Source organism: Scylla paramamosain, chromosome 29 (genome assembly GCF_035594125.1).
Source record: "Scylla paramamosain isolate STU-SP2022 chromosome 29, ASM3559412v1, whole genome shotgun sequence".
NCBI classification, from domain to species: Eukaryota; Metazoa; Arthropoda; class Malacostraca; order Decapoda; family Portunidae; genus Scylla; species Scylla paramamosain.
The window spans coordinates 3,478,512-3,503,878 of NC_087179.1; the positions used below are offsets into that span (position 1 = coordinate 3,478,512).

At 40.2% G+C, this 25,367-nt stretch overlaps 1 protein-coding gene across 7 annotated transcripts in view; it reads right to left on the reverse strand.

The window, feature by feature from the left end:
* LOC135115178 (glycosaminoglycan xylosylkinase-like) overlaps positions 1 to 25,367 on the reverse strand; it is a 183,227-nt gene that overhangs the window by 116,141 nt on the left and 41,719 nt on the right. For all 7 annotated transcript variants that reach the window (XR_010275840.1, XM_064031681.1, XM_064031678.1 and 4 more), the window contains one exon: positions 10,965 to 11,134. Coding sequence is in view for 6 of the 7 variants with exons in the window: in XM_064031681.1 (XP_063887751.1) it covers positions 10,965 to 11,134 (170 nt within the window). In the remaining variant the exon portion in view is untranslated. The remainder of the gene's footprint in view (positions 1 to 10,964; positions 11,135 to 25,367) is intronic.

Below are 25,367 nucleotides of genomic sequence, written 5' to 3' on the forward strand. Positions count from 1 at the left end.
ATTTGGAAGTGGATTTTATAGAACCAAATGAGGAAGTGTGGCATGGGGGGATTACAGGAAGTCTTGGTGCAAAAATATAAAATTGGCAAATTGTTAGAGAAGTTGGATGTCAGAAAAGCATTAGGGCCTGATGGAGCATCAGGCTGGACACTAAAGGAATGTAGAGAACAAGTGGTGGAGCCAATTTGGGATGTGATTAGCAGCTCACTGATAGAGGCAAGAGTACCAAGGGAGTGGAAGAGAGCAAATATAGTGCCAATACACAAAGGAGGAAAGAGGACTGAGCCACTAAATTATAGACTGGTGTCACTAACTAATGTTGTGGGCAAGATCTGTGAAATAGTAATCAAGAAAAGTGAGTGAAATATTTGGAAAAGAACAAAGTTATAAAAAATAGCTAATTTGGTTTCAGAAAAGGAAGGTTATGTGTGACAAATTTACAGTTTCTATACAAGAGTAATAGATGAAGTACAAAACAGAGATGGGTGGGTAGATGCAGTGTACTTGGACATCAAAAAAAGCTTTTGATAAAGTTCTGCATAAAAGACTATTGTGGAAGATTGAACATATAGGAGGACTGAGAGGGACAATGCTAAAATGGATGAGAGACTACTTTAAGGCTAGAGAAATGAGAACTGTGATCAGGGACACATGTTCAAGTTGGAGTAAAGTAACAAGCAGAGTACCACAGGGGTTAGTGTTAGCACCTATAATGTTCCCAATATACATCAGTGATGTGCAGGAGGGTTTGACCAGTTATATTAAACTGTTTGTTGATGGTGCAAATGTTAAGAGTAATAAAAAGCCATGTTGATTGTACTGAGTTGCAAAGAGATATTGACAAAATTTATGGGTGGAGCAAGAAGTGGAAATTGGAATTTAATGCTAAGAAATGCCATGCTATGGAACTGGGAAAGAGTAAAAGAAGACCTGCATGGGACTATAAAATGCGGGAGGAAGTAATAATTAAGACCAAGGAGAAGAAAGACCTAGGAGTGGTTTTTCAAGATACCCTGACCCCAATATGGCATATAAGTGACTTAACATAAAGGATGTAAACAAATATTAGGGTGGCATTTCATTTTTTTTTCTTTTATGTAGGAGGGACACTGACCAAGGGCAACAAAAATTCAATAAAAAAAACAAATGCTCACTGAAATGCCAGTCCCATAAAAGGGTGAAAGGAGTAGTCAAAAATTGATAGATAAGTGTCTTGAAACCTCCCTCTTGAAGGAATTCAAGTCATAGGAAGGTGGAAATACAGAAACAGGCAGGAGTTCCAGAGTTTACCAGAGAAAGGAATGAATGATTGAGAATACTGGTTAACTCTTGCATTACAGAGGTGGACAGAAAATAGGGGTAAGAGAAAGAAGAAAGTCTTGTGCAGCGAGGCCACGGGAGGAGGGGAGGCATGCAGTTAGCAAGATCAGAAGAGCAGTTAGCATGAAAATAGCGGTAGAAGATAGCTAGAGATGCAACAATGCGGCAGCGAGAGAGACTGAAGACAGGAAAGAAGTTGATGAGATGAAAAGCTGTTGATTCCACCCTGTCTAGAAGAGCAGTATGAGTGGAACCCCCCTAGACATGTGAAGCATACTCCATACATGGATGGATAAGGCCCTTGTACAGAGTTAGCAACTGGGGGTGAGAAAAACTGGCAGAGATGTCTCAGAACACATAACTTCATAGAAGCTGTTTTAGCTAGAGATGAAATGTGAAGATTCCAGTTCAGATTATAAGTAAAGGACAGACTGAGGATGTTCAGTGTAGAAGAGGGGGACAGTTGAGTGTCATTGAAGAAGATGGGATAGTTGTCTAGAAGGTTGTGTCAAGTTGATAGATGGAGGAAGTGAGTTTTTGAGGCATTGAACAATACCAAGTTTGCTCAGCCCCAATCAGAAATTTTAGAAAGATCAGAAGTCAAGCGTTCTGTGGCTTCCCTGCATGAAATGTTTACCTCCTGAAGGGTTGGACGTCTATGAAAAGACGTGGAAAAGTGCAGGGTGGTATCATCAGCCTAGGAGTGGTTTAGAAGATCATTAATGAATAATAAGAGAGTGGGTGACAGGACAGAACCCTAAGGAACACCGCTCTTAATAGATTTAGGAGAAGAACAGTGACCGTCTACCACAGCAGCAATAGAATGGTCAGAAAGGAAACTTTAAGTAGTCATGAAGTAGTCAGAGGGTGGAGGAGAGGGAGGAACAAGTCCAGAATCATCCAAGGTAGAGTTTTTGCAAAGGTCTGAGCGAAGAGTTCTGCTTTAAAAATAGATGTGATAGCAGTGGTGCCATCTGGTTGAAATAAAGGAGGGAAAGAAGAAGAAGCAAAGCTATCGGAGATATTTTTGGCTAGATACCAGAAGTCACGAAAGGAGTTAGATCTTGAAAGGTTTTGACACTTTCTATTAATGAAGGAGTTTTTGGCTAGTTGGAGAACAGACTTGGCATGGTTCTGGGAAGAAATATAAAGTGCATGAGATTCTGGTGATGGAAGGCTTAAGTACCTTTTGTGGGCCACCTCTCTATCATGTATAGCACGACAACAAGCTGTGTTAAACCAAGGTTTGGAAGGTTTAGGCCGAGAAAAAGAGTGAGGAATGTACGCCTCCGTGCCAGACACTATCACCCCTGTTATGTGCTCAGCACACAAAGACGGGTCTCTAACACGGAAGCAGTAGTCATTCCAAGTAAAATCAGAAAAATACCTCCTCAGGTCCCCCCAACTAGCAGAGCCAAAACGCCAGAGGCACCTTTGCTTAGGGGGATCCTGAGGAGGGATTGGAGCGATAGGACAATATACAGATATGAGATTATGATCGGAGGAGCCCAACAGAGAAGAAAGGGTAACAGCGTAAGCAGAAGGATTAGAGGTCAGGAAAAGGTCAAGAATGTTGGGCGTATCTCCAAGACGGTCAGGGATATGAGTAGGGTGTTGCACCAATTGCTCTAGGTCATGGAGGATAGCAAAGTTGAAGGCTAATTCACCACGATGGCCAGTGAAGGGAGAGGAAAGCCAAAGCTGGTGGTGAACATTGGTGTCTCCAAGAATGGAGATCTCTGCAAAAGGGAAGAGAGTCAGAATGTGTTCCACTTTGGAAGTTAAGTAGTCAAAGAATTTTTTATAGTCAGAGGAGTTAAGTGAGAGGTATAAAGCACAGATAAATTTAGTTTGAGAGTGACTCTGTAGTCGTAGCCAGATGGTGGAAAACTTGGAAGATTCAAGAGCGTGGGCACAAGAGCAGGTTAAGTCATTGCGCACATAAACGCAACATCCAGCTTTGGATCGAAAATGAGGATAGAGAAAGTAGGAGGGAACAGAAAAGGGGCTACTGTCAGTTGCCTCAGACACCTGAGTTTCAGTGAGGAAAAGAAGATGAGGTTTAGAAGAGGAGAGGTGGTGTTCTACAGACTGAAAATTAGATTTTAGACTGCAAATGTTGCAGAAGTTAATGAAGAAAAAGTTGAGGGGGTGTCAAGACACTTAGGGTCATTGACAGAAAGGCAGTCTGACATTGGGACATTTATGGTCCCATCCCGAGATGGGGACTCCGAGGCTGATGTAGGAGTCGCCATGATGATTTTAAAATTTTTGAGTGAAGGGTGTGTGTGTTATTAGGTGCTTGTAGTTTTGTGTGGAGGAAGAGAGTTGTCTTTAGAGGGCAGGCTGTGACTGCCCCCTTGTGTTGTGAGACACAAAGGGAAACGTTCAGTGAGGTCACAGCTGGGTTTAATGATAAGTTCACAGCACCCCCTGAACAGCGCTTTAGACCTCACTGGGAGTAATTATCATTTTGGCAGGTGTCTACTGCTTCCTCCTGGTAATTTATTATTTTATACATCATTATTAGATTACATTAGATAAGACTATGGTGAAAATTATTATACCCACTATGCTATGTCCCAGGCTGGAATATGCAGCAGTGGTGTGGTCTCTGCATATGAAGAAAGATATAAAGAAGTTGGAAAAAATTAGGAGTACAGCTACAAGGGTGGTACTGGAGCTGAAAGACCTAACTTACGAATAGAGGTTGAAGGAAATGGGACTGCCAACTTTGCAAGTTAGAAGAGAAAGAGGAGATCTAATAATGATGTATAAAATAGTAAATTGCACAGAGAAATAGACAAGCTGGACATGGTGTTGTTGGAAGAAGATGAAGTTGGACGGACGAGAGGGCACTCAAAGAAGATCAGGAAGAGTCAGTGTTTGAGGAACATCAAGAAGTAGTGTTCCACATAGAACTGTGGATATCTGGAACGGCCTAAATGAAGAGGTTGTTACAGTATCAAACGTGCATAAATTTAAGGAAATGCTGGATAAATAAAGATATGGAGACAGGACACTATGAGCCCTGCTCAAACTCTGTATTATACAACTAGGTAAATACACACACACACACACACACACACACACACACACACACACACACACACACACACACACACACACACACACACATTTTTAGATAAAATAGTGCTGCACTGCCACAACAATGCTTTACAATGTATGTGAGGACAAAACACACACACACACACACACACACACACACACACACACAGGTACTCTATTTTGAGATAAGGGACTAAATTGGGAGAAAAATTCAGGTTCTTCACATGCTGGAATGAATAAGTGCTTTTCAAGTGTTTTCAATAACTCAAGTTTCATGATCCTCGAGTTTAATACTATATACAGTAAAATCCCTCTTATCTGGCATCAACGGGACCGCCGATATGCTGGATACTTGAATATTGCCAGATACTTGAATAGAAGTGAAATTATGTCCACAATCACCACCCTACACTCACGCATCTACAATAACAAAGATCAGCTGATCTGATCAGCTGCTTAAGTCTAAGCACAACAACACGCTTCCTCTTTTCTACAACTTTAGGCATGATGAAGGCATCAGGCCATAAACAGTGCACACGTGGTCACTGAGTAAACACAGTGCAGTGGGCGGCGGATGGCACAAAGCAGTGGGTTCTGGTGGCGAGGGGACAAAGTATGCCTCATGGGGGAATTTTAATTGATTTTATGAGTACACATTGATTTTTTATTGATTTTAGGGCTCGGGGAAAAATGTGCCGGATACTTGAAGCTGCCGGATACTCAAATGCCAGATGAGAGGGATTTTACTGTACCTTGTGAAAAAAGCAAGTACAAAACTCAGGAAGGGAGCGTAAATCACAAAATGACCTTGGTCATACAACAAATTATACTTGAACTGCAAGGCATCAATGTACTACTTACAAACAAAACTAAGGAAAGAATAATACAGTGTCAGAGTGGCATGCAAGATGAGGGAGGTTGGCGGCAGGGCTGGAGAACACACCATAGTGCTCCATAACTATCTCCAATGAGATAAAAATAAGCCAAGATAAGTGTTATTATACCTTTTTCCTTTAAGGAGGCTTTACACAGGGCAATTCACAGCTGCTTGCAGCCAGGATTGTGCTACTGGGAGCAAAATGCAGCTGGGATTTGCTGAATTGCTGGAGCAGCTGCAAAACCACTCTGTTGGTCTGATAAGCTGGCTTCCCAACAATTTTTCAGGGTCAAATGAGAACAACTATCAATATGAAATTGAAAATAGGAGGAATACTGTTGGAAAGTGTTTTAGTAATAACCAATGACTTTACCACTATATACAATAAATAAATAAAATATTTAAACTTATTTGTAAAAAATTGGAAAACAGACACGGAATTGGTTTGTTTACATTGTTACTGAGGAAGCCAGCAGCCCAGCACCAGTACCAGAAGGCATCACAAATACCACAGCCTGCAAGATTATATAGACCAGGAACAAGTCCAAAACCATATCTTCTTTTGCTTTTTCTTCAAGCACTGCAAAATTGCAACTACAGCAACCAATTCAGAGGAGGAGGACTCCATCTTGATTGTTTATGTTTTGATGCAGTGGCTAGCAAGCCAATGGCTGCTCTCAACCATGTGAATGCTTTCAGCTGGAACCTGCCAGCTGTTCCAGGTGGGTGCAAGCAGCTGGGTGGAAAAAACAGCTCCATGTAAACCTGCCTTTAGTTTTAGATAATTTTCAACTGATTTATGCAATAAAAAAAATTATAGGGGCTCAGGATTGAGGTGAAAAAAGATACAAATAGCACAGGGTTGTGAAAGTTAAGCACTAGCAGTAGTAACTGCATCACAGTATCCCCCATACTTGCCTCTTTCAATGGCACTTCACAACAAATTCTTCTGTTCTTGTAATTGTGTTAAAACCAAAGGCCATTTCAATCAATGGTTATTTTCTCCTATTCCTTCATTTGAATAACTCAGGATAACACAAGATGTGATGTTCTACAGCAGAATGGTGCATTAGATGCATATCTGATGTCTATCCAAGTGTCCAACTTCCCCATATATCTCAGAGAACAATCAAAGATATCCAACACTTATTCAAGGGCACAAAAGTGTCTGCCTTATCTGATATCTGAGATATTCAGCTCCAGTTTAGGTGGGATTTAGTCTATCTCAATAAGGAAACCCATTCTATGTTTCTATAACTGATGCCTGCTTCTGAGAACACTTACAAAAGCAATGTCTATGACAATATCAAAATGACATATCTCAATATTCTAGAACTGCAACAAGCAAATATCACACAGTTACCTCATACCATGGGTACCATTATCCAGGCTCACTGTGAGTAAGATATCAACAATTCTTCCATCAACTATACCAGACTTCACAGGTGCCCAAACAACCCACAAATTTATGTCAAGTGCGAATATTATGTTGGAAGTTTATTATATTTAAAAAAAAAACATCATATATTAATTCAGTGATAGGCAACTTATCATTGCAACTTAAATTTGAATCTATTAAAAAAAATACATTCATTATCTATGATCTGAGGTTAGAAAGTAAAGTACTGAATCCCCAAATATAAGCACAAACATCCCATGATCACGAATTGATCTGCATCAAATTCTAACATATCAGGACCACAAGCAATTCTCTCTACTATTCCACTCCATGCCAACGTATAGACAACTTCAGCTAAGTAACCTAGAAATGTACTCAGACATTTAAGCCAAATAGGTTAGTAGCACACAAATCTGCCATCCCAGGTTTTCTTCTATAACCTGCAACTCCACACAATATTCCAGAATTTATCCATAATTATAAGGGCACACAAGATCCCCAGAATCCACCAGACAATACAATCCCACCATCCAGACGGCTTAGTGCTTCCCATAAATTAACTTATTCTTCGTAGAACTTAGCTCAGCAATAGGCACCTGGCAAAACAATAATTACTCCCAGTGAGGTCTAAAGCACTGGATCAGGGAGTGCTGTGAACTTATCATCAAACCCAGGTGCGTCATCACTAAATATTTCCATTTGTATCTCACAACACAAGAGGGCAGTCACACCCTGCCTTCTAAAGACAACTCTCTTCCTCAACACAAAACTACAAGCACCTAATAACACACACACACACCCTTCACTCAAAATTTAAAAAATATCATGGCAACTCCTACACCAGCCTCGGAGTCCCCATCTGGGGAGGGGACCACAAATGTCCCCAGGTCGGACTGCCCTTCTGACGACGACCCTGAGTGTCTTCACACCCCCCTCAATTTATTCTTCATTAACTTCTGCAACATTCATGGCCTAAGATCTAATTTTCAATCTGTAGAACATCACCTCTCCTCTTCTAAACCTCATTTTCTTTTCCTCACTGAAACTCAGGTGTCTGAGGCAACTGACAGTAGCCCCTTTTCTGTTCTCTCCTACTTTCTCTTTCCTCATTTTTGATCCAAAGCTGGATGTTGCATCTATGTGCACCATGACTTAACCTGCTCTCATGCCTATACTCCTGAATCTTCTGAGTTTTCCACATCTGGCTACAATTACAGAGTCAATCTCAAACTAAATTTATCTGTACTGTATTCCTCTCACCTAATTTCTCTGACTATAAGAAATTCTTTAAATACTTAACTTCCAAATTGGAGCACATTCTGACTCTCTTCATAGGTGCAACACCTTACTCATATTCCTGACCGTCTTGGAGATACGTCCAACATTCTTGACCTTTTCCTGACCTCTAATCCTGCTTATGCTGTCAGGCTCCTCCAATCACAATCTCATATCTGTATCTTGTCCTATCACTCCAATCCGTCCTCAGGATCCCCCTAAGCAAAGGTGCCTCTGGTGTTTTGCCTCTGCTAGTTGGGGGGACCAGAGGAGGTATTTTGCTGATTTTCCTTGGAATGACTACTGCTTCCGTGTCAGAGACCCGTCTTTGTGTGCTGAGCGTATAACAGAAGTTATAGTGTCTGGCATGGAGGTATACATTCCTCACTCTTTTTCTCGACCTAAACCTCCCAAAAATTGGTTTAACACAGCTTGTTGTCATGCTATACATGATAGAGAGTTGGCCCACAAAAGGTACTTAAGCCTTCCATCACCAGGATCTCATGCACTTTATATTTCTTTCCATAACCATGCCAAGTTTGTTCGCCAACTAGCCAAAAACTCATTCATTAACAGAAAGTGTCAAAATCTTTAAAGATCTAACTCCCCTCCTGACTTCCAGCATCTAGCCAAAAATATTTCCAATCACTTTGCTTCTTCTTTTCCTCCTTTATTTCAACCAGATGGCACCACTGCTATCACATCTATTTCTAAAGCTGAACTCTTCACCCAAACCTTTGCTAAAAACTATACCTTGGATGATTCTGGGCTCATTCCTCCCTCTCCTCCACCTTCTGGCTACTTCATGCTACCTATTAAATTTTTCACAATGACATTTTTCATGCCCTCGCTGGCCTAAACTCTCATAAGGCTCATGTGGTCCCTCCTATTGTTCTTTGAAACAGTGCCTCTGTGCTTACACCTTGTCTAGTCAAACTCTTTCAGCTCTGTCTGTCAACATCTACCTTTCCTTCTTGCTGGAAGTTTGCCTACATTCAGCCTGTTCCTAAAAAGGGTGACCATTCTAATCCCTCAAAATACCGTCCTATTGCTTTACTTTCCTGCCTATCTAAAGATTTTTAATCTATCCTCAACAGGAAGATTCTTAAACATCTATCACTTCACAACCGTCTATCTGATCGCCAGTATGGGTTCTGTCAAGGCTGCTCTACTGGTGATCTTCTGGCTTTCCTTACTGAGTCTTGGTCATCCTCTTTTGGAGATTTTGGTGAAACTTTTGCTGTTGCCTTGGACAAATCAAAAGCTTTTGATAGAGTCTGGCACAAAGCTTTGATTTCCAAACTACTCTCCTATGGCTTCTATCCTTCTCTCTGTAACTTCATCTCAAGTTTCCTTTCTGACCGTTCAATTGCTGCTGTGTTAGACAGTGTTCTTCTCCTAAATCTATTAACAGTGGTGTTCCTCAGGGTTCTGTCCTGTCATCCACTCTCTTCCTATTATTCATTAATGATCTTCTAAACCAAACTTCTTGTCCTATCCACTCCTACACTGATGATACCACCCTGCACTTTTCCACGTATTTTAAGAGACGTCCAACCATTCAGGAAGTAAACATTTCACACAGGGAAGCCACAGAACGCCCGACTTCTGATATGTCTAAAATTTCTAATTGTGGCAGAGCAAACTTGGTATTGTTCAATGCCTCAAAAACTCAATTCCTTCAGCTATCAACTCGACAACCTTCCACACAACTATCCTCTCTTCTTCAATGACACTCAACTGTCCCCCTCTTCTACATAAAACATCCTTGGTTTGTCCTTTATTTATAATCTGAACTGGAAACTTCACATCTCATCTCTAGCTAAAACAGCTTTTATGAAGTTAGGCATTCTGAGACATCTCTGCCAGTTTTTCTCACCTCCCCAGCTGCTAACTCTGTACAAGGGCCTTATCCATCCATGTATGGAGCATGCTTCATATGTCTGTGGGGATTCCACTCATACCGCTCTTCTAGACAGGATGGAATCAAAAGCTTTTCATCTCATCAACTCCTCTAACTGACTGTCTTCAGCCTCTCTCTCATCGCCACAATGTTGCATCTCTAGCTGTCTTCTACCGCTATTTTCATGCTAACTGCTCTTCTGATCTTGCTAACTGTATGCCTCTCCTGCTCCCACGGCCATGCTGCACAAGACTTTCTTCTTTCACCCCTATTCTGTCCACCTCTCTAATGAAAGAGTTAACCAGTATTCTCAATTATTTATCCCTTTCTTTGATAAACTTTGGAACTCCCTGCCTGCTTCTGTATTTCTACCTTCCTATGACATGTATTCCTTCAAGAGGGAGGTTTCAAGACACTTATCATTCAATTTTTGACTACAGCTTTGGATCCTATTCTGGGACTGGCATCTCAGTGGGCTTTTTTTTTATTTGATTTTTGTTGCCTTTGGCCAGTGTCCCTCCTACATAAAAAAAAAAAGAAAACAGTCACCTCTTATTCATGAACCAAATGAATTTTGCTTCCATAATCTCCATCAATACTTGGAGGATAAGAAAAATAAGAAAAAAGACAAAGATAAATGAGTACCCATTCAATATAAAACACCAACTGAAAAGGGCCACCCACCACCTGAGTGACAGCTATAACCTAACAGAATGTATAATTTACCAACACTGTACTTTGAGTTAATTCTCATGTGGTTTGAATTTTGATTCACTTTAAGAAAGAGAAATCAAACCAAGTTAAACCTTCACCATAAAACATCAATCTACCCATCTATATACCAGGTCAGCAGTCCAACATGAGCTGGCCAAGACAAAACAACACACACACACACACACACACAATCATTCACAATCTTAGGCCTTGTCAGCCCCTGGTGGAAAGGGATAGAGATAATGAATCTTAAATAAAACTACTACAAACATATGAAACAAATGCAATTTATAGACAAGAACTGATTCAATATATTAGAGCCACTTAAATGGCATGTAATTTATAAGAAAAATTAGCAGTTTCCCACATTCCCTTATTGCCCAGCATCTGGTAGTTCTAGCACTCACCTTATTGGCTTGAACACTGCTCTCTGGCCACCCTTGAGTAGTAGAAAGATCTTGAGTTGAGTGCCCCCGTGGCCAACATCACTGGATATGATGGGGGCAGTGGCCAAGGCTCCCAGCACATCTCCAAGCCCATGAGCAGAACCTGGAACCAGCGACCTGGGATTGGCCCACTGTAAGTATTTTTATTCACATTATAGTCATAATCACTTATTATAAGTAATATTAACAAAACTCATAAGTCCTGTAAAAACTCTCAAAAGCACAAATATGTCTACCAAGAGCATGAAAACCATATAAATAAATATTATATACTGCTATGTTCATCCATACAGTGAAACAAACTAATATTTCAGATACATAATATACACATCTAAGCAGCTATGGTTGTGGTTATTTTACTAAGAAACACACCATATTACAACCAACAACATGATGAAGCATCTTTCCCATCATTACCACAAACACCATGGCAGGCACATAACATTACTTATTACTGCTAACTTAACTAAGACACACAATATGATACTGAAGCAAACATACTGAAAGAATGCACATAAATAAAAGCTAACAACTTACCTCAATTTTTCTTATGTAAGAGAGGCACTGGCTAAGGTCAACAAAAGTTTGGGGAAAAAAAAAAAGACCCACTGAATTGCCACTCCTCGAAATGAGATGAGATCTTTTTTTTCTTTTCAGCTTTACATCTGGTTTCCTTATTCTATCAGGGGTAGGACAGTGCCTCCTAACAAGGGACACTGGATTTGCCATTTGGGAACTGTTATCCAAAGTGACCCTTCCTACTCTTGGGCCATGGACAGGATTCACACCCAAGTGACAGAGGATCCCTTGGCCCCAAAAGCACTTAGTCTAAAAGTATCTTCAAGGCCAGAATGAATTATCAAAAAATCTCCCTCTCAAGTCATAAGAAGGATGAAATATAGAAGCAGGCAAGGAGTTCAAGTTTATCAGAAAAGGGATGAATGACTGAGAGAATACTGGTTGTCTCACATAAGAGGTAGACAGAGTAGGGGTGAGAGAAAGTAGAAAGTCTTCTACAGCAAAGCCACAGGAGGAGATGAGGCATGCAGTTAGCAAGATCAGAAGAGCAGTTAGCTTGAAAATAGTGGTAGAAGATAGCAAGACATGCAACATTGTGGTGATGAGCAAGAAGCTGAAGACAGTCAGTTGGAGAAGAGATGATAAGATGAAATGTTTTTGACTTCACCCTATCTGAAAAACAGTATGACTGGAACACTCCCACACATGTGAGGCATATTCTATACATGGATGGATAAAATCCCTGTACACAGTTAACAACTGAAGGGATGAGAAAAGTGGTGGAGACAACTCAGAACACCTAACTTTGCAGCAGCTGTTTTAGCTAAAAATGAGATTAGAAGTTTCCAGTTTAGATTATTAGTAAAGTAAAGAATGAGAATGTACAATAAAGAAGAAGGAAACAATTGCATGTCAATGAAGAAGAGAGGATATAATTATCTAGAAGGTTGTGCTGAGTTGAAAGATCACTAAGATCACTTGGATCACAGATCACCAGTAAAGCAGCCATGATGGAACCCATACTGGCAATCAGATAATAAGGTTGTGAAGTGAGAGATGTTAAAGAATCTTCCTGTTGATAACATATTAAAAAAAAAATTTAGAGACAGAAAATTAAAGCAATAGGGCAGTAATTTAGGGATCTGAGTAGTCACCCTTTACAGGAACATACCCTATGTAAGCAAACATAGATGCATGAACTGTTTACTTCCTGAAAGGTTAGATGTCTACAAAAAGACATGGAAAAGTGCAGGGTGGTATCATCAGCATAGGAGTGGATAGGACATGAAGTTTGGTTTAGATTATTAATGAATAATAAGAGAGTGGATGACAGGACAGAACCCTGTAGGACACCACTGTTAATAGATTTAGAGCAGTGACTGTCTACCACAGCAGCAACAGAACAGTCAGAAAGGAAACTTGAGATGAAGTTACAGAGAGAAGGATAGAAGCTGTAGGAGGATAGTTTAGAAATCAAAGCTTTGTGCCAGACTCTATCGAAAGCTTTTGATATGTCTAAGGCAACAACAAAAATTTCAACAAAATCTCTAAAAGAGGATGACCAAGACTCAGTAAGAAAAACCAGTAGAGCAGCCATGACAGAACCCATACTGGCGATCAGATAGGAGGGTGTGAAGTGATAGATGTTTAAGAATCTTCTTGGTTCTGTCCTGTCACCCACTCTTTTCTTATGATTTATCAATGACCTTCTAAACCAAACTTCTTGTCCTATCCACTCCTACGCTGATAATACCACTCTTCATTTTTCCAAGTCTTTTCATAGATGTCCAACCCTTCAGGAAGTAAACATTTCACACAGGGAAGCCACAAAATGCCTGACTTCTGATCATTCTAAAATTTCTGATTGGGGCAGAGGAAACTTGGTATTGTTCAATGCCTCAAAAACTCAATTCCTCCATCTATCAACTCGACACAACCTTCCAGACAACTATCCCCTCTTCTTCAATAACAATGAACATCCTCATCCTTTACTTATAATCTGAACTGGAAACTTCACATCTTATCTCTAGCTAAAACAGCTTCTATGAAGTTAGGCATTCTGAGACGTCTCCCCCAGTTTTTCTCACCCCCCTTCCCAGATGCTAACTCTGTACAGGAGCTTATCTATCAATGTATGGAGTATGCTTCACATGTCTGGGGGAGGGGGTGGTTTTACTCATACCACTCTTCTAGACCAGGTGGAATCAAAAGTTTTTCATCTCTTCAACTCCTCTCCTCTAACTGACTGTTTTCAGCCTCTCTCTCGTCGCTGCAGTGTTACATCTCTAGCTGTCTTCTATCGCTATTTTCATGCTAACTTCTCTTCTAACCTTGCTAATTGCATGCCTCCCCTCCTCTCAAGGCCTCACTGCACATGACTTTCTTCTTTCTCTAACCCCTATTGTCCACCTCTCTAATGCAAGAGTTAATCAGTATTCTCAATCATTCATCCCTTTCTCTGATAAACTCTGAAACTCCGTTCCTGCTTCTGTATTTCCACCTTCCTATGACTGGAATTCTTTCAAAAGGGAGGTTTCAAGACACTTATCCTTCAATTTTTCACTACCACTTTGGAATCTTTTCTGGGACTGGCATCTCAGTGGACTTTTTTTATTAGATTTCTGTTACCCTTGGCCAGTGTCCCTCCTACATAAAAAAAAAAAAAAAAAAGATAGATTTTGACAGAGTTGAAAGAGTTTGACTAAGCAAGGTGCAAGCATGGAAGCACAGTTTCGGAAAACAATAGAAGGGACCCCATCAGGTCTATAAGCCTTCTGAGGGTTTAGGCCAGCGAGGGCATGGAAAACATCATTGTGAAGAATTTTAATAAGTAGCATGAAGTAGTCAGAGGGTGGAGGAGAGGGAGGAAAAAGCCCTGAATCATTCAAGTTAGAGTTTTTAGTAAAGGTTTGAGGGAAGAGTTCAGCTTTAGAGATAGATGTGATAACAGTGGTGCCATCTGATTGAAATAAAGGAAGGAAAGAAAAAGAAGCAAAGTTATTAGAGATGTTTTCAGCTAGATGCCAGAAGTCACAAAGGGAGTTAGATCTTTAAAGATTTTGACACTTTCTATTAATGAAGGAGTTTTGGCTAGTTGGAGAACAGACCTGGCATGGTTCTGGACAGAAATATAAGACAAATGATATTCTGGTGATGGAAGGCTCAAGTACCTTTTTGTGGACCACCTCTCTATCACGTTTAGCACAAGAACAGGCTGTTGTGTAATTCACCACAGGAGTCCAGAACTGCCCTGTAGAGGTGACTATTAGCTCTGCACTAAATTGTGTGGAAGTGGCACAGGAGGAGGCAACAGACACCTGCCGAAATGATGATTACTCCCAGTGAAGTCTAAAGCACTGTTCAAGGGGTGCTGTGAACTTATCACTAAACCCAGCTGTGACCTCACTGAACCCTTTGTGTCTCACAACACAAGGGGGCAGTCACAGCCTGCCCTCTAAAGACAACTCTCTTCCTCCACACAAAACTACAAGCACCTAATAACAAACACACCCTTCACTCAAAAATTTTAAAATCATCATGGTGACTCCTATACCAGCCTCGGAGTCCCCATCTAGGGAGGGGACCATAAATGTCCCAAGGTCAGACTGCCTTTCTGTTGACAACCCTAAGTTTCTTGACACCCCCCTCAACATTTTCTTCATTAACTTCTGCAACATCCGCAGTCTAAGATCTAATTTTTAATCTGTAGAACACCACCTCTCCTCTTCTAAACCTCATCTTCTTTTCCTCACTGAAACTCAGGTGTCTGAGGCAACTGACAGTAGCCCCTTTTCTATTCCCTCCCACTTTCTCTACCCTCATTTTCAATGCAAAGCTGGATGCTGCGTTTATGTGCGCAATGACTTAACCTGCTCTTGTGCCCACGCTCTTGAATCTTCCGAGTTTTCCACCATCTGGCTACAACTACAGAGTCACTCGCATACTAAATTTATCTGTGCTGTATACCTCTCACCTAACTCCTCTGACTATAAGATATTCTTTGACTACTTAACTTCCAAAGTGGAGCACATTCTGACCCTCTTCCCTTTTGCAGAGATCTCCATTCTTGGAGACTTCAATGTTCACCACCAGCTTTGGCTTTCCTCTCCCTTCACTGACCATCCTGGTGAACTAGCCTACAACTTTGCTATCCTCCATGACCTAGAGCAATTGGTGCAACACCCTACTTGTATTCCTGACCATCTTGGAGATACGCCCAACATTCTTGACCTTTTCCTGACCTCTAATCCTTCTGCTTATGCTGTCACCCTTTCTTCTCCGTTGGGCTCCTCCAATCACAATCTCATATCTTTATCTTGTCCTATCGCTCCAATCCCTCCTCAAGATCCCCCTAAGCGAAGGTGCCTCTGGCATTTTGCCTATGCTAGTTGGGGCGACCTGAGGAGGTATTTTGCTGATTTCCCTTGGAATGACTACTGGTTCCGTGTCAGAGACCCATCTTTGTGTGCTGAGCGCATAACAGAGGTGATAGTGTCTGGCATGGAGGCGTACATTCTTCACTCTTTTTCTCGTCCTAAACCTTCTAAACCTTGGTTTAACACAGCTTGTTCTCATGCTATACATGATAGAGAGGTGGCCCACAAAAGGTACTTAAGCCTTCCATCACCAGACTCTCATGCACATTATATTTCTGCCAGAAACCATGCCAAGTCTGTTCTCCAACTGGCCAAAAACTCCTTTATTAACAGAAAATGTCAAAACCTTTCAAGATCTAACTCCCCTCATGACTTCTGGCATCTAGCCAAAAATATCTCCAATAACTTTGCTTCTTCTCTTTCCCTCCTCTATTTCAACCAGATGGCACCACTGCTATCACATCTATTTCTAAAGCTGAACTCTTCACTCAAACCTTTGCTAAAAACTCTACCTTGGACAATTCTGGGTTTGTTCCTCCATCTCCTCCACCCTCTGACTACTTCATGCCACCTATTAAAATTCTTCACAATGATGTTTTCCATGCCCTCGCTGGCCTAAACCCTCAGAAGTCTTATGGACCTGATGGGGTCCCTCCTATTGTTCTTTGAAACTGTGTCTCCTTCCTACATAAAAAAAAAAAATACTCATTACATGGACAGATAAGGCCCTTGTACAGAGTTAGCAGCTGCGGGGTGAGAAAAATTGGTGGAGACGTCTCAGAACGCCTAACTTCATTGAAGCTGTTTTAGCTACAGATGAGATGTGAAGTTTTCAGTTCAGATTATAAGTAAAGGATAGACCGAGGATGTTCAGTGTAGAAGAGGGGGACAGTTGAGTGTCATTGAAGAAGAGGGGATAGTTGTCTGGAAGGTTGTGTCGAGTTGATAGATGGAGGAATTGAGTTTTTGAGGCATTGAACAATACCAAGTTTGCTCTTCCCCAATCAGAAATTTTAGAAAGATCAGAACTCAAGCGTTCTGTGGTTTCCCTGCGTGATATGTTTACCTCCTGAAGGGTTGGACATCTATGAAAAGACGTGGAAAAGTGAAGGGTGGTATCATCAGTGTAGAAGTGGATAGGACAAGAAGTTTGGTTTAGAAGATCATTAATAAATAATAAGAAGAGAGTGGGTGACAGGACAGAACCCTGAGGAACACCACTGTCAATAGATTTAGAAGAACAGTGACTGTCTACCACAGCAGCAATAGAACGGTCAGAAAGGAAACTTGAGATGAAGTTACAGAGAGAAGGATAGAAACCATAGGAGGGTAGTTTGGAAATCAAAGCTTTGTGCCAGACTCTATCAAAAGCTTTTGATATGTGAAAGACAACAGCAAAAGTTTCACCAAAATCTCTAAAAGAGGATGACCAAGACTCAGTAAGGAAAGCCAGAAGATCACCAGTAGAGTGGCCTTGACGGAACCCCTACTGGCGATCAGATAGAAGGTTGTGAAGTGATAGATGTTTAAGAATCTTCCTGTTGAGGATAGACTCAAAAACTTTAGATGGGCAGGAAATTAAAGCAATAGGACAGTAGTTTGAGGGATTAGAATGGTCACCCTTTTTAGGAACAGGTTGAATGTAGGCAAACTTCTAGCAAGAAGGAAAGGTAGATGTTGACAGACAGAGCTGAAAGAGTTTGACTAGGCAAGGTGCAAGCACGGAGGCACAGTTTCAGAGAACAATAGGAGGGACCCCATCAGGTCCATAAACCTTCCGAGGGTTTAGGCCAGCGAGGGCATGGAAAACATCATTGTGAAGAATTTTAATACGTGGCATGAAGTAGTCAGATGATGGAGGAGAGGGAGAAACAAGCCCAGAATCGTCCAAGGTAGAGTTTTTAGCAAAGGTTTGAGCGAAGAGTTCAGCTTTAGAAATAGATGTGATAGCAGTGGTGCCGTCTGGTTGAAATAGAGGAGGGAAAGAAGAAGAAGCAAAGGGGGTTCCACTCATACTGCTCTTCTAGACAGGGTGGAATCAAAAGCTTTTCGTCTCCTCAACTCCTCTCCTCTAACTGACTGTCTTCAGCCTCTCTCTCACCGCCACAATGTTGCACATCTAGCTGTCTTCTACCGCTATTTTCATGCTAACTGCTCTTCTGATCTTGCTAACTGCATGCCTCCCCTCCTCCCACGGCCTCGCTGCACAAGACTTTCTTTTTCTCACACCCCTATTCTGTCCACCTCTCTAACGCAAGAGTTAACCAGTATTCTCAATCATTCATCCCTTTCTCTGGTAAACTCTGGAACTCCCTGTCTGCTTCTGTATTTCTACCTTCCTATGACTTGAATTCCTTCAAGAGGGAGGTTTCAAGACACTTATTCATCAATTTTTGACCACTGCTTTGACCCTTTTATGGGACTGGCATTTCAGTGGGCATATTTCTTTATTGGACTTTTGTTGCCCTTGGCCAGTGTCCTTTCTACATATAAAAAAAAAGACACTTATTCATCAGTTTTTTACCACTGCTTTGACCCTTTTATGGGACTGGCATTTCAATGGGCATATTTTTTTATTGGATTTTTGTTGCCCTTGGCCAGTGTCCTTCCTACATAAAAAAAAAAAAAGGGAGGCCAGATCCCAGCCATAGAGAATAGTAGAATCTGGTGTTATGACTGTCTCTTAACAGGATGCAAGAGACCAGATGGACCTTGTGATCCATAACTGGGCCCTGCACTAAGTTACAAAGATGTTAAATTAGGGAGGCTCGCCGAGATATAGGCAACTGTGTGAGGGGTGGGATTTGCAGTTGTAACAATGATTAGAGGAGCTCAACTGAGAAGACAGAGTGACAGCATAAGGCCCATTGTTTCTTAATCTGAGGTGCTGAAATCTGTTTTATAAGCTGCTAGGAAATGCTACATACATGGCAGTACAATGCCAGTGTTTCTCTAACGCAATACAAAAGTATCAAAGGGATGCTTTTTTGACAATAATGTATTTTTAATTTGATCAACTTTAACCTCTATTTCAATTGTGTTAATGTATTTTAGCACAGTGAGGAAAGGCACTGATTTCATTGCTTTTGCCTATAGTAGGTATTGGCATCCTCAATGTTTTATCAAGATCGAGCAGTACTTCATTTCATTATTTTTGTATTGCAAATGTAGTCTATGTAACCAGATTTTAGCCAGTTAGGGGGTGCTGGATTGCTAGATCTGAGTACAGGGGATGCTGGGGTCAGAAAAGATGAAATGCTGGCATAAACAAAAAGATTAGGAAAAGATCAAGAATGTTGGGCATTATCTCCAAGACTGTCAGGAATCAAGAATAAGAAATGTTGCACTAATTGCTCTAGGTCATGGAGGATAGTAAAGTTAAAGGCTAGTTCACCAAGTTGATCAATGAAAGGAGAGGAAAGCCAAAGCTAGTGGTGAACACTAAAGACTTGAAGAATGGAGACCTCTGCAAAAGGGAAGAAAGTCAGAATATGCTCCACTTTGGAAGTTAAAAAGTCAAAGAATTATTTGTAGTTAGAGGAATCAGATGAGAGGTGTACAACACAGATTGATTTAGTTTGAGAGTGGCTCTGCAGTCCAAGCCAGGTAGTAGAAAATTTGGGACACTTAATATCATAGGTAAAAGACCAAATTAAGTCATTGCGCACTTAAACAAAACATTCAGCTTTAAACTGAAAATGAGGATAGAGAAAGTAGGTGGAAAGAGAGAAGGGGCTACTGTCCGTTACCTCATGAAAATATATATTCATTATTATTATGATTATCATGTATAATTAGTCAGTTTTTTTTTTTTTTTTTTTTTTTTTTTTTTTGTACGTATAATTCATGTCTAATTTGTCTTGCTGCCAATTTATTTTCTTTCTTGTCATTGCATATGCTGTCAGATGTGGCCAAGTCTACCTGCTACTGCCTGGTTCTGTCTGAGCTTCCCCAGTTTCTTGGCTGTATTACTGTCATAATTAGAACACTGGTTCTCAATCAAGGGGAAGTGCCCCCTTGGGGCTCGCAGACACTCTCCAGGAGAATGCAAGCACAGGGCAGGAGGGAAAAAAAATCACAGAAAATCATGGACTCACTGATTATTAGTACAAAGGTGTAACATGATTCTGGCATTGTATTATTATTTATTTAAAATTAGGTTGTTCCCATTACAGTCACCATGGGATGTTCTAATGTTATTTCGACCAGATTTGGGATATAGTCTTTATTGGTATATTAGCCTTCTGTTTGTGTCATTATGAATTTGGGTTATATTATTTGTTATATATATAACATGTATTTTTGTAACTATGTATAAGTCTGTGGTATTTAGGGGCGTTTTGGAAGAGTTCGGGTGTGGGTTCAGAGCAGAAGCACTCATCAACTATCACTCTGTTAGTGTCCAGGAACTATTACCTCTGGACTTTCCTTCATTGTGTTTAAGACTACCCAGGTACAGCTGGCATCAGCAATGTTGTGAGTTATTATGTGTAACTCATGTAGGGTCTATTCACTCAGTGATCATTATGTCCTTTATAAGTTTTCATAACCTTTTTTTATGTATATGCTGTTCTGTGCTGAAGTTTACAGTGGCAGCTTTTGTTGTTATTATTATTGTACCTTGCAAGGAGTTTGCTTGGTAAAGGTCAGGTGATATGATTTAGAAAATATATGTCACTAGTGAGACTGTTAACTACTCTTCAACTGTACTACTTTTGGATGATTATGTTTATTGTATTTAGTGCTAATGTAGTCCTAGTCCTACAGGTTGGAATATATAGAATAAACCAAGTTGCAGCATATTGTTTCACTGTCACCGGGCACCTTGAACCTACATTCCAACAACATCATTGCCTAACAAGATGCCCAAGACAAATGAGCTGGACTACCTCCAGCGTCTACGAAGGACAGCTCATGGAAAGCTTACCAGAAAGTACAATCTACTGACAGAACAAGTAAGGCAAGGAAACTCATCTGAGATCACTGAATCATGTTATGATGAGATTAAGGAGGCTTTCAGTGAACTTGAAAGGAGACACGAGGTGTTACTCGGAAAACTGTATAAGGGTGAAGAGGAAGATAGAGAGTGTGATGATAAACTTAAGGAGGAGGAGGAGTACATAGTTCAGGTGGAGTCATTGAAAACCCAGGCCTATAATAAGTTGTTGACAATTCGTATGCAAGAAAAGGAAGAAAGGCAACAAGCAACCCAAGCTGCAAACACAGTGAAAGTGAACCATCCTAAATTTGAGGATATCATATATCAATAGCAAACTTTTCGTAGCAACTGCCAGACAATAATGACTGATAATTATGGGAAGAACACTTTTGCCTTATATCAATGCTTGTCTGGTGAAGCTCTTAGTCTTGTGCATGGGGTAGAAGACAACTTTGATGAGATGTTTTGCTGCCTTGATCAGAGATATGCAGATCTTGTTAGGTTAACAGATTGTGTTATTGATCAGTTGAAGAGACTAAAACTGATACCAGAAGATAATACAGCAAAATTTGTAGAAACATGGAAATAATAGAAAAGTATTGGACGGATATGAAGAGAAATAAATTGGAAGAACAAGTGTCAACTTTAATGGTGATAAGCTTAATTGAGAAAATATTACCCTCACAGCAGAAACGTGATTAGATTAAGAAATATCAAAACTTGTCAAAAAGAGCAAATGCTTTCCCTACGTTGTTAAGACTATCTGAAAGAAGAGAAAGAACTCTTCGATAATATGGACAAAGATGTTCGTAACAACACTCATAGTGCCAAAGCAGCTATCCATAGTGTAGAGGTAAAGGAAGAAGATAGTCAGGTCATCAAGACATTGCAAAGAATGCAAACACAACAGGCTGAACATTTAGCTAACATGGAAAGTATATTACGGGAATTCAAGCCATGATGATGGGAGGTCCTGCTACTTTAGAACCTAGCCAGAACTGTCATAATTCTACTTTATGTTGGTATCATAATTCTGATTCCCATACTACATTTCATAATTTAGAACCTTCAGCTAAAATGGATATCTTGAAGAGAAACCACATATGTTTTCATTGCTTATGTAAGGGACATAACTTCAAGGACTGCTTGGAGATCAGAACTTGTTACATGAAACTAGGAAACAGGAATGTCTGTGGTAAGCCACATCATCCAAAAATTAATCATTTATTACACCCAGTTAACAGCCATGAAGTAAACATTAACATTAACAAATCTGAGAGTTGTACTTTATTCATGATTGGTCAAGTGAACTGTAAGGACAGAGATGTAGGAACTCTATTTGATCCCAGTACCACAAATAGTCTGATAACTCACCATAAAGCTCAGGGACTTAGCTTATGTGGTATACCTTACACCATCACAATGACAACAGTAGGAAATGTGTGTGATACTATTTTCACTAAATTATATACTGTTCCACTGGTTGGTGAGAGCGGTACTCAGCATATTTTAAAGTGTGTAGGAATAGATAAAATTACAGCTGACATTTGCCCGGTGCACATGAGTAGAATCCTCCACTTATTGGATTTTCAGTCTTCAGTAGATGTTTCAAAACCTTATGGGAAAGCAGAATTACTTATTGGTGCTGATAACTGCAATATTACTCCAATGACTGTCAAAACTGAAGGGAAACTACAGCTAATGAAAGGTCCTTTCGGTTATTGTATTAGAGGATCACACCCAAAACTCAAAGTTGAAAGTACAAGATATTATACCGAGCAAGTAAACCATGTAGCCTTAACGCCCAGCATAGAAGATGTGAAGGGAGAAACTTGCAGAACTCTAAAGGAGGAATTAGATAATTTCTTTTTGATAGATCACTAAGGCACAAATTGCAGACTGAAATATAGTAGCTGTAGTAATTGTAAGGACTGCAAGAGAGAAATGAATATGATGGTTCAGGAGGAAGAAGAAATTAGATTAATCCTTAATGGACTTGAATACGAGGAGAGAGAAAGGGTATGGATTATACATTATCCATGGATTAAAGATCTGCATTTGCTTCCCATTAATTTTGGGATAGCCCTAATGAACCTCAAAGGAACAGAAGGATGGTTGAGGAAAGCGAATGAAAATCGTTCAGAAAAATACCACCAAAAAAACACCAAAAAATTGTTGACATGTTAAGGCGAGGTGTCACTAGAAAGTTAACTAGAGGAGAAGTAGATCAATACAAGGGGCCAGAACACTATTTATCCCACCATGATATCTTAAAACCAGGCTCTGCCTCCGCTCTAACTCATATTGTGTTTAATGTCTCAGCCTCATATAACGGACATGCCTTAAATGATTACTGGGCTAAGGGACCTAATGTATTGAACAGCCTTTTTGGTCTATTACTCAGATTCAGAGAAAACCCTTCCACATTTGTTGGAGACATATCCAAGATGTTTAATAGCATCCGTCTATCTGAATTTCACAGTCAAGTACACAGATTCTTATGGAGGAGCTTTGAAGATCAGGCCCCTGATCACTATGTCCTCGCTGCTGTTCCTTTTGGAGACATTTGTAGTTCAGTAGTTGCTGTGCTAGCTATGAGACAAACAACAGAGAAGTACAAAGAAGAATTTCCTAAAGCAGCCAACATAGTATTAAAGCACACTTACATGGATGATATAATACATAGTACAAATAGAGCACAGGAGACCCATGAAGCAAGAACTGATATTGAGCTTCGGGAATTTTCAGGTAAAAGGATGGACTATAAGTGGAAAGTCTCAGGTGGAGAGCAATGTTGACTTATCAGGAATATCAGGAAGAAAGGTTCTGGGAGTTATCTGGCATCCCTTGGAGAATGAAATAGGTTTTAAAATTAAGTTGAATAATCCAAAACAGAGATACGATATACGTGATACAGTTGTAAGGGCTGAGAGCCTCGAAGGTGAACCACCTAAGGAGCTGACTAAGAGACAACTTCTCAGTCAGATATCAACCATATTTGATCCCATGGGCTTTGTTATCCCTGTGACATTAAGTGGCAAGTTGTTGATGAGACAGATTATTCAATATTCTGATGAAAAAGGTAAAAGACTAGACAGAGATGATCCATTACCAAAGGAGTTTAAAGAAAGATGGTATAAGTTTTCACAGAATATATTTGGACTAGAAACTATCAAACTACCTAGATGTATCAAGACTACTAAATTAATTGAACCGACTCTAATTGTGTTTAATGATGCAAGCACTCTCACCTATTCTGCATGTGCATATGTCCATTGGCAGATTGGAGAAGATAAAATATGAATCAAGACTACTTGCTTCAAAGGCTAGACTTGTACCGATCAAGGCTCAGACTATTCTTAGGTTAGAATTATCCAGTGCTGTTCTTAGTGTTCATCTTCGCAACACAATTTTTAAAGAAAGCAACATCAACTTTAATAACTTTTATCATCTGACTGACTCGGAGATTGTACTGTCACAGATTGCAAAGGACATCCTCAATGCTGGAACTTACGTGGCAAACAGAATCTCAGAGATTAAGGATAACATGTCAAGGGAGGAATGGCATTGGATTTCTACTGGAGTCAATATAGCTGACCAGGCCAAATCCATTTGTTGATGTTAGCCCAGGCTCTAACTGGCAATGTGGACCAGACTTCTTAAAACTGCCAACTAATAAATGGCCAACTAAGTCTATTCCCTTGAGACCGGAGGGGAAAATTATTATCAACACAGCTGAACTAACTGATACTAATGTAGAAGAATGCAGGATGTTTGATATCAACCGATTTCAATCATACAGGAAAACTTATAAGAGTTACTGCAAGAATAGTAGGTGCATGCTGTAAGCATTCATTCAAGAGCATCAGTTTATCACCCACTGTAGATCAAATGAAATATGCGGAGACTCTATGGATCGAATATGCAGACTCCATTGCAAAATAAATGGCAAGTAAGATTTAAGAGGTTATGTCCATTTTGTAAGGATGGAATACTGTACATGGGATCAAGGATTGCAACATGGATGAAAAATAATTACAACAATGAAGCTTTCATCCTACTTCCCACTAAACATAGGTTAACTGATTTGTGCATCAAGGACGTGCATTGCGATCATGGAGTGGAATCCACTTTGTGCAAACTGCAAGTTAAGTTTTGGATACCTCAGGCCAGAAAGTTGATTAGGAGTACTAATTCTCAATGTGTCATTTGCAGGAAGTTAGAAAGGAAAATTATAGGACAGAGCATGGGACCTGTACCAGAGGAGAGACCTGTTTGGTCCTTTGATAACAAAGGACACGGTTAATGGGAGATGCAAGAAAAAGGTGTATGGAGTTGTAATGAATTGTCTTAGCACAAGGGCATCATATGTTGACTTAGTTAACAGATACGAAGCTGATGGATTAATAACGACACTCCATAGATTCATAGCTATAAGGGGTTCTCCTCGGTCAATGTATTCTGACAGAGGTTCTCAAATTAGCAAGTAAGGAGATATGTCAAATGACTCAGGACCATTAAAAATTGTCT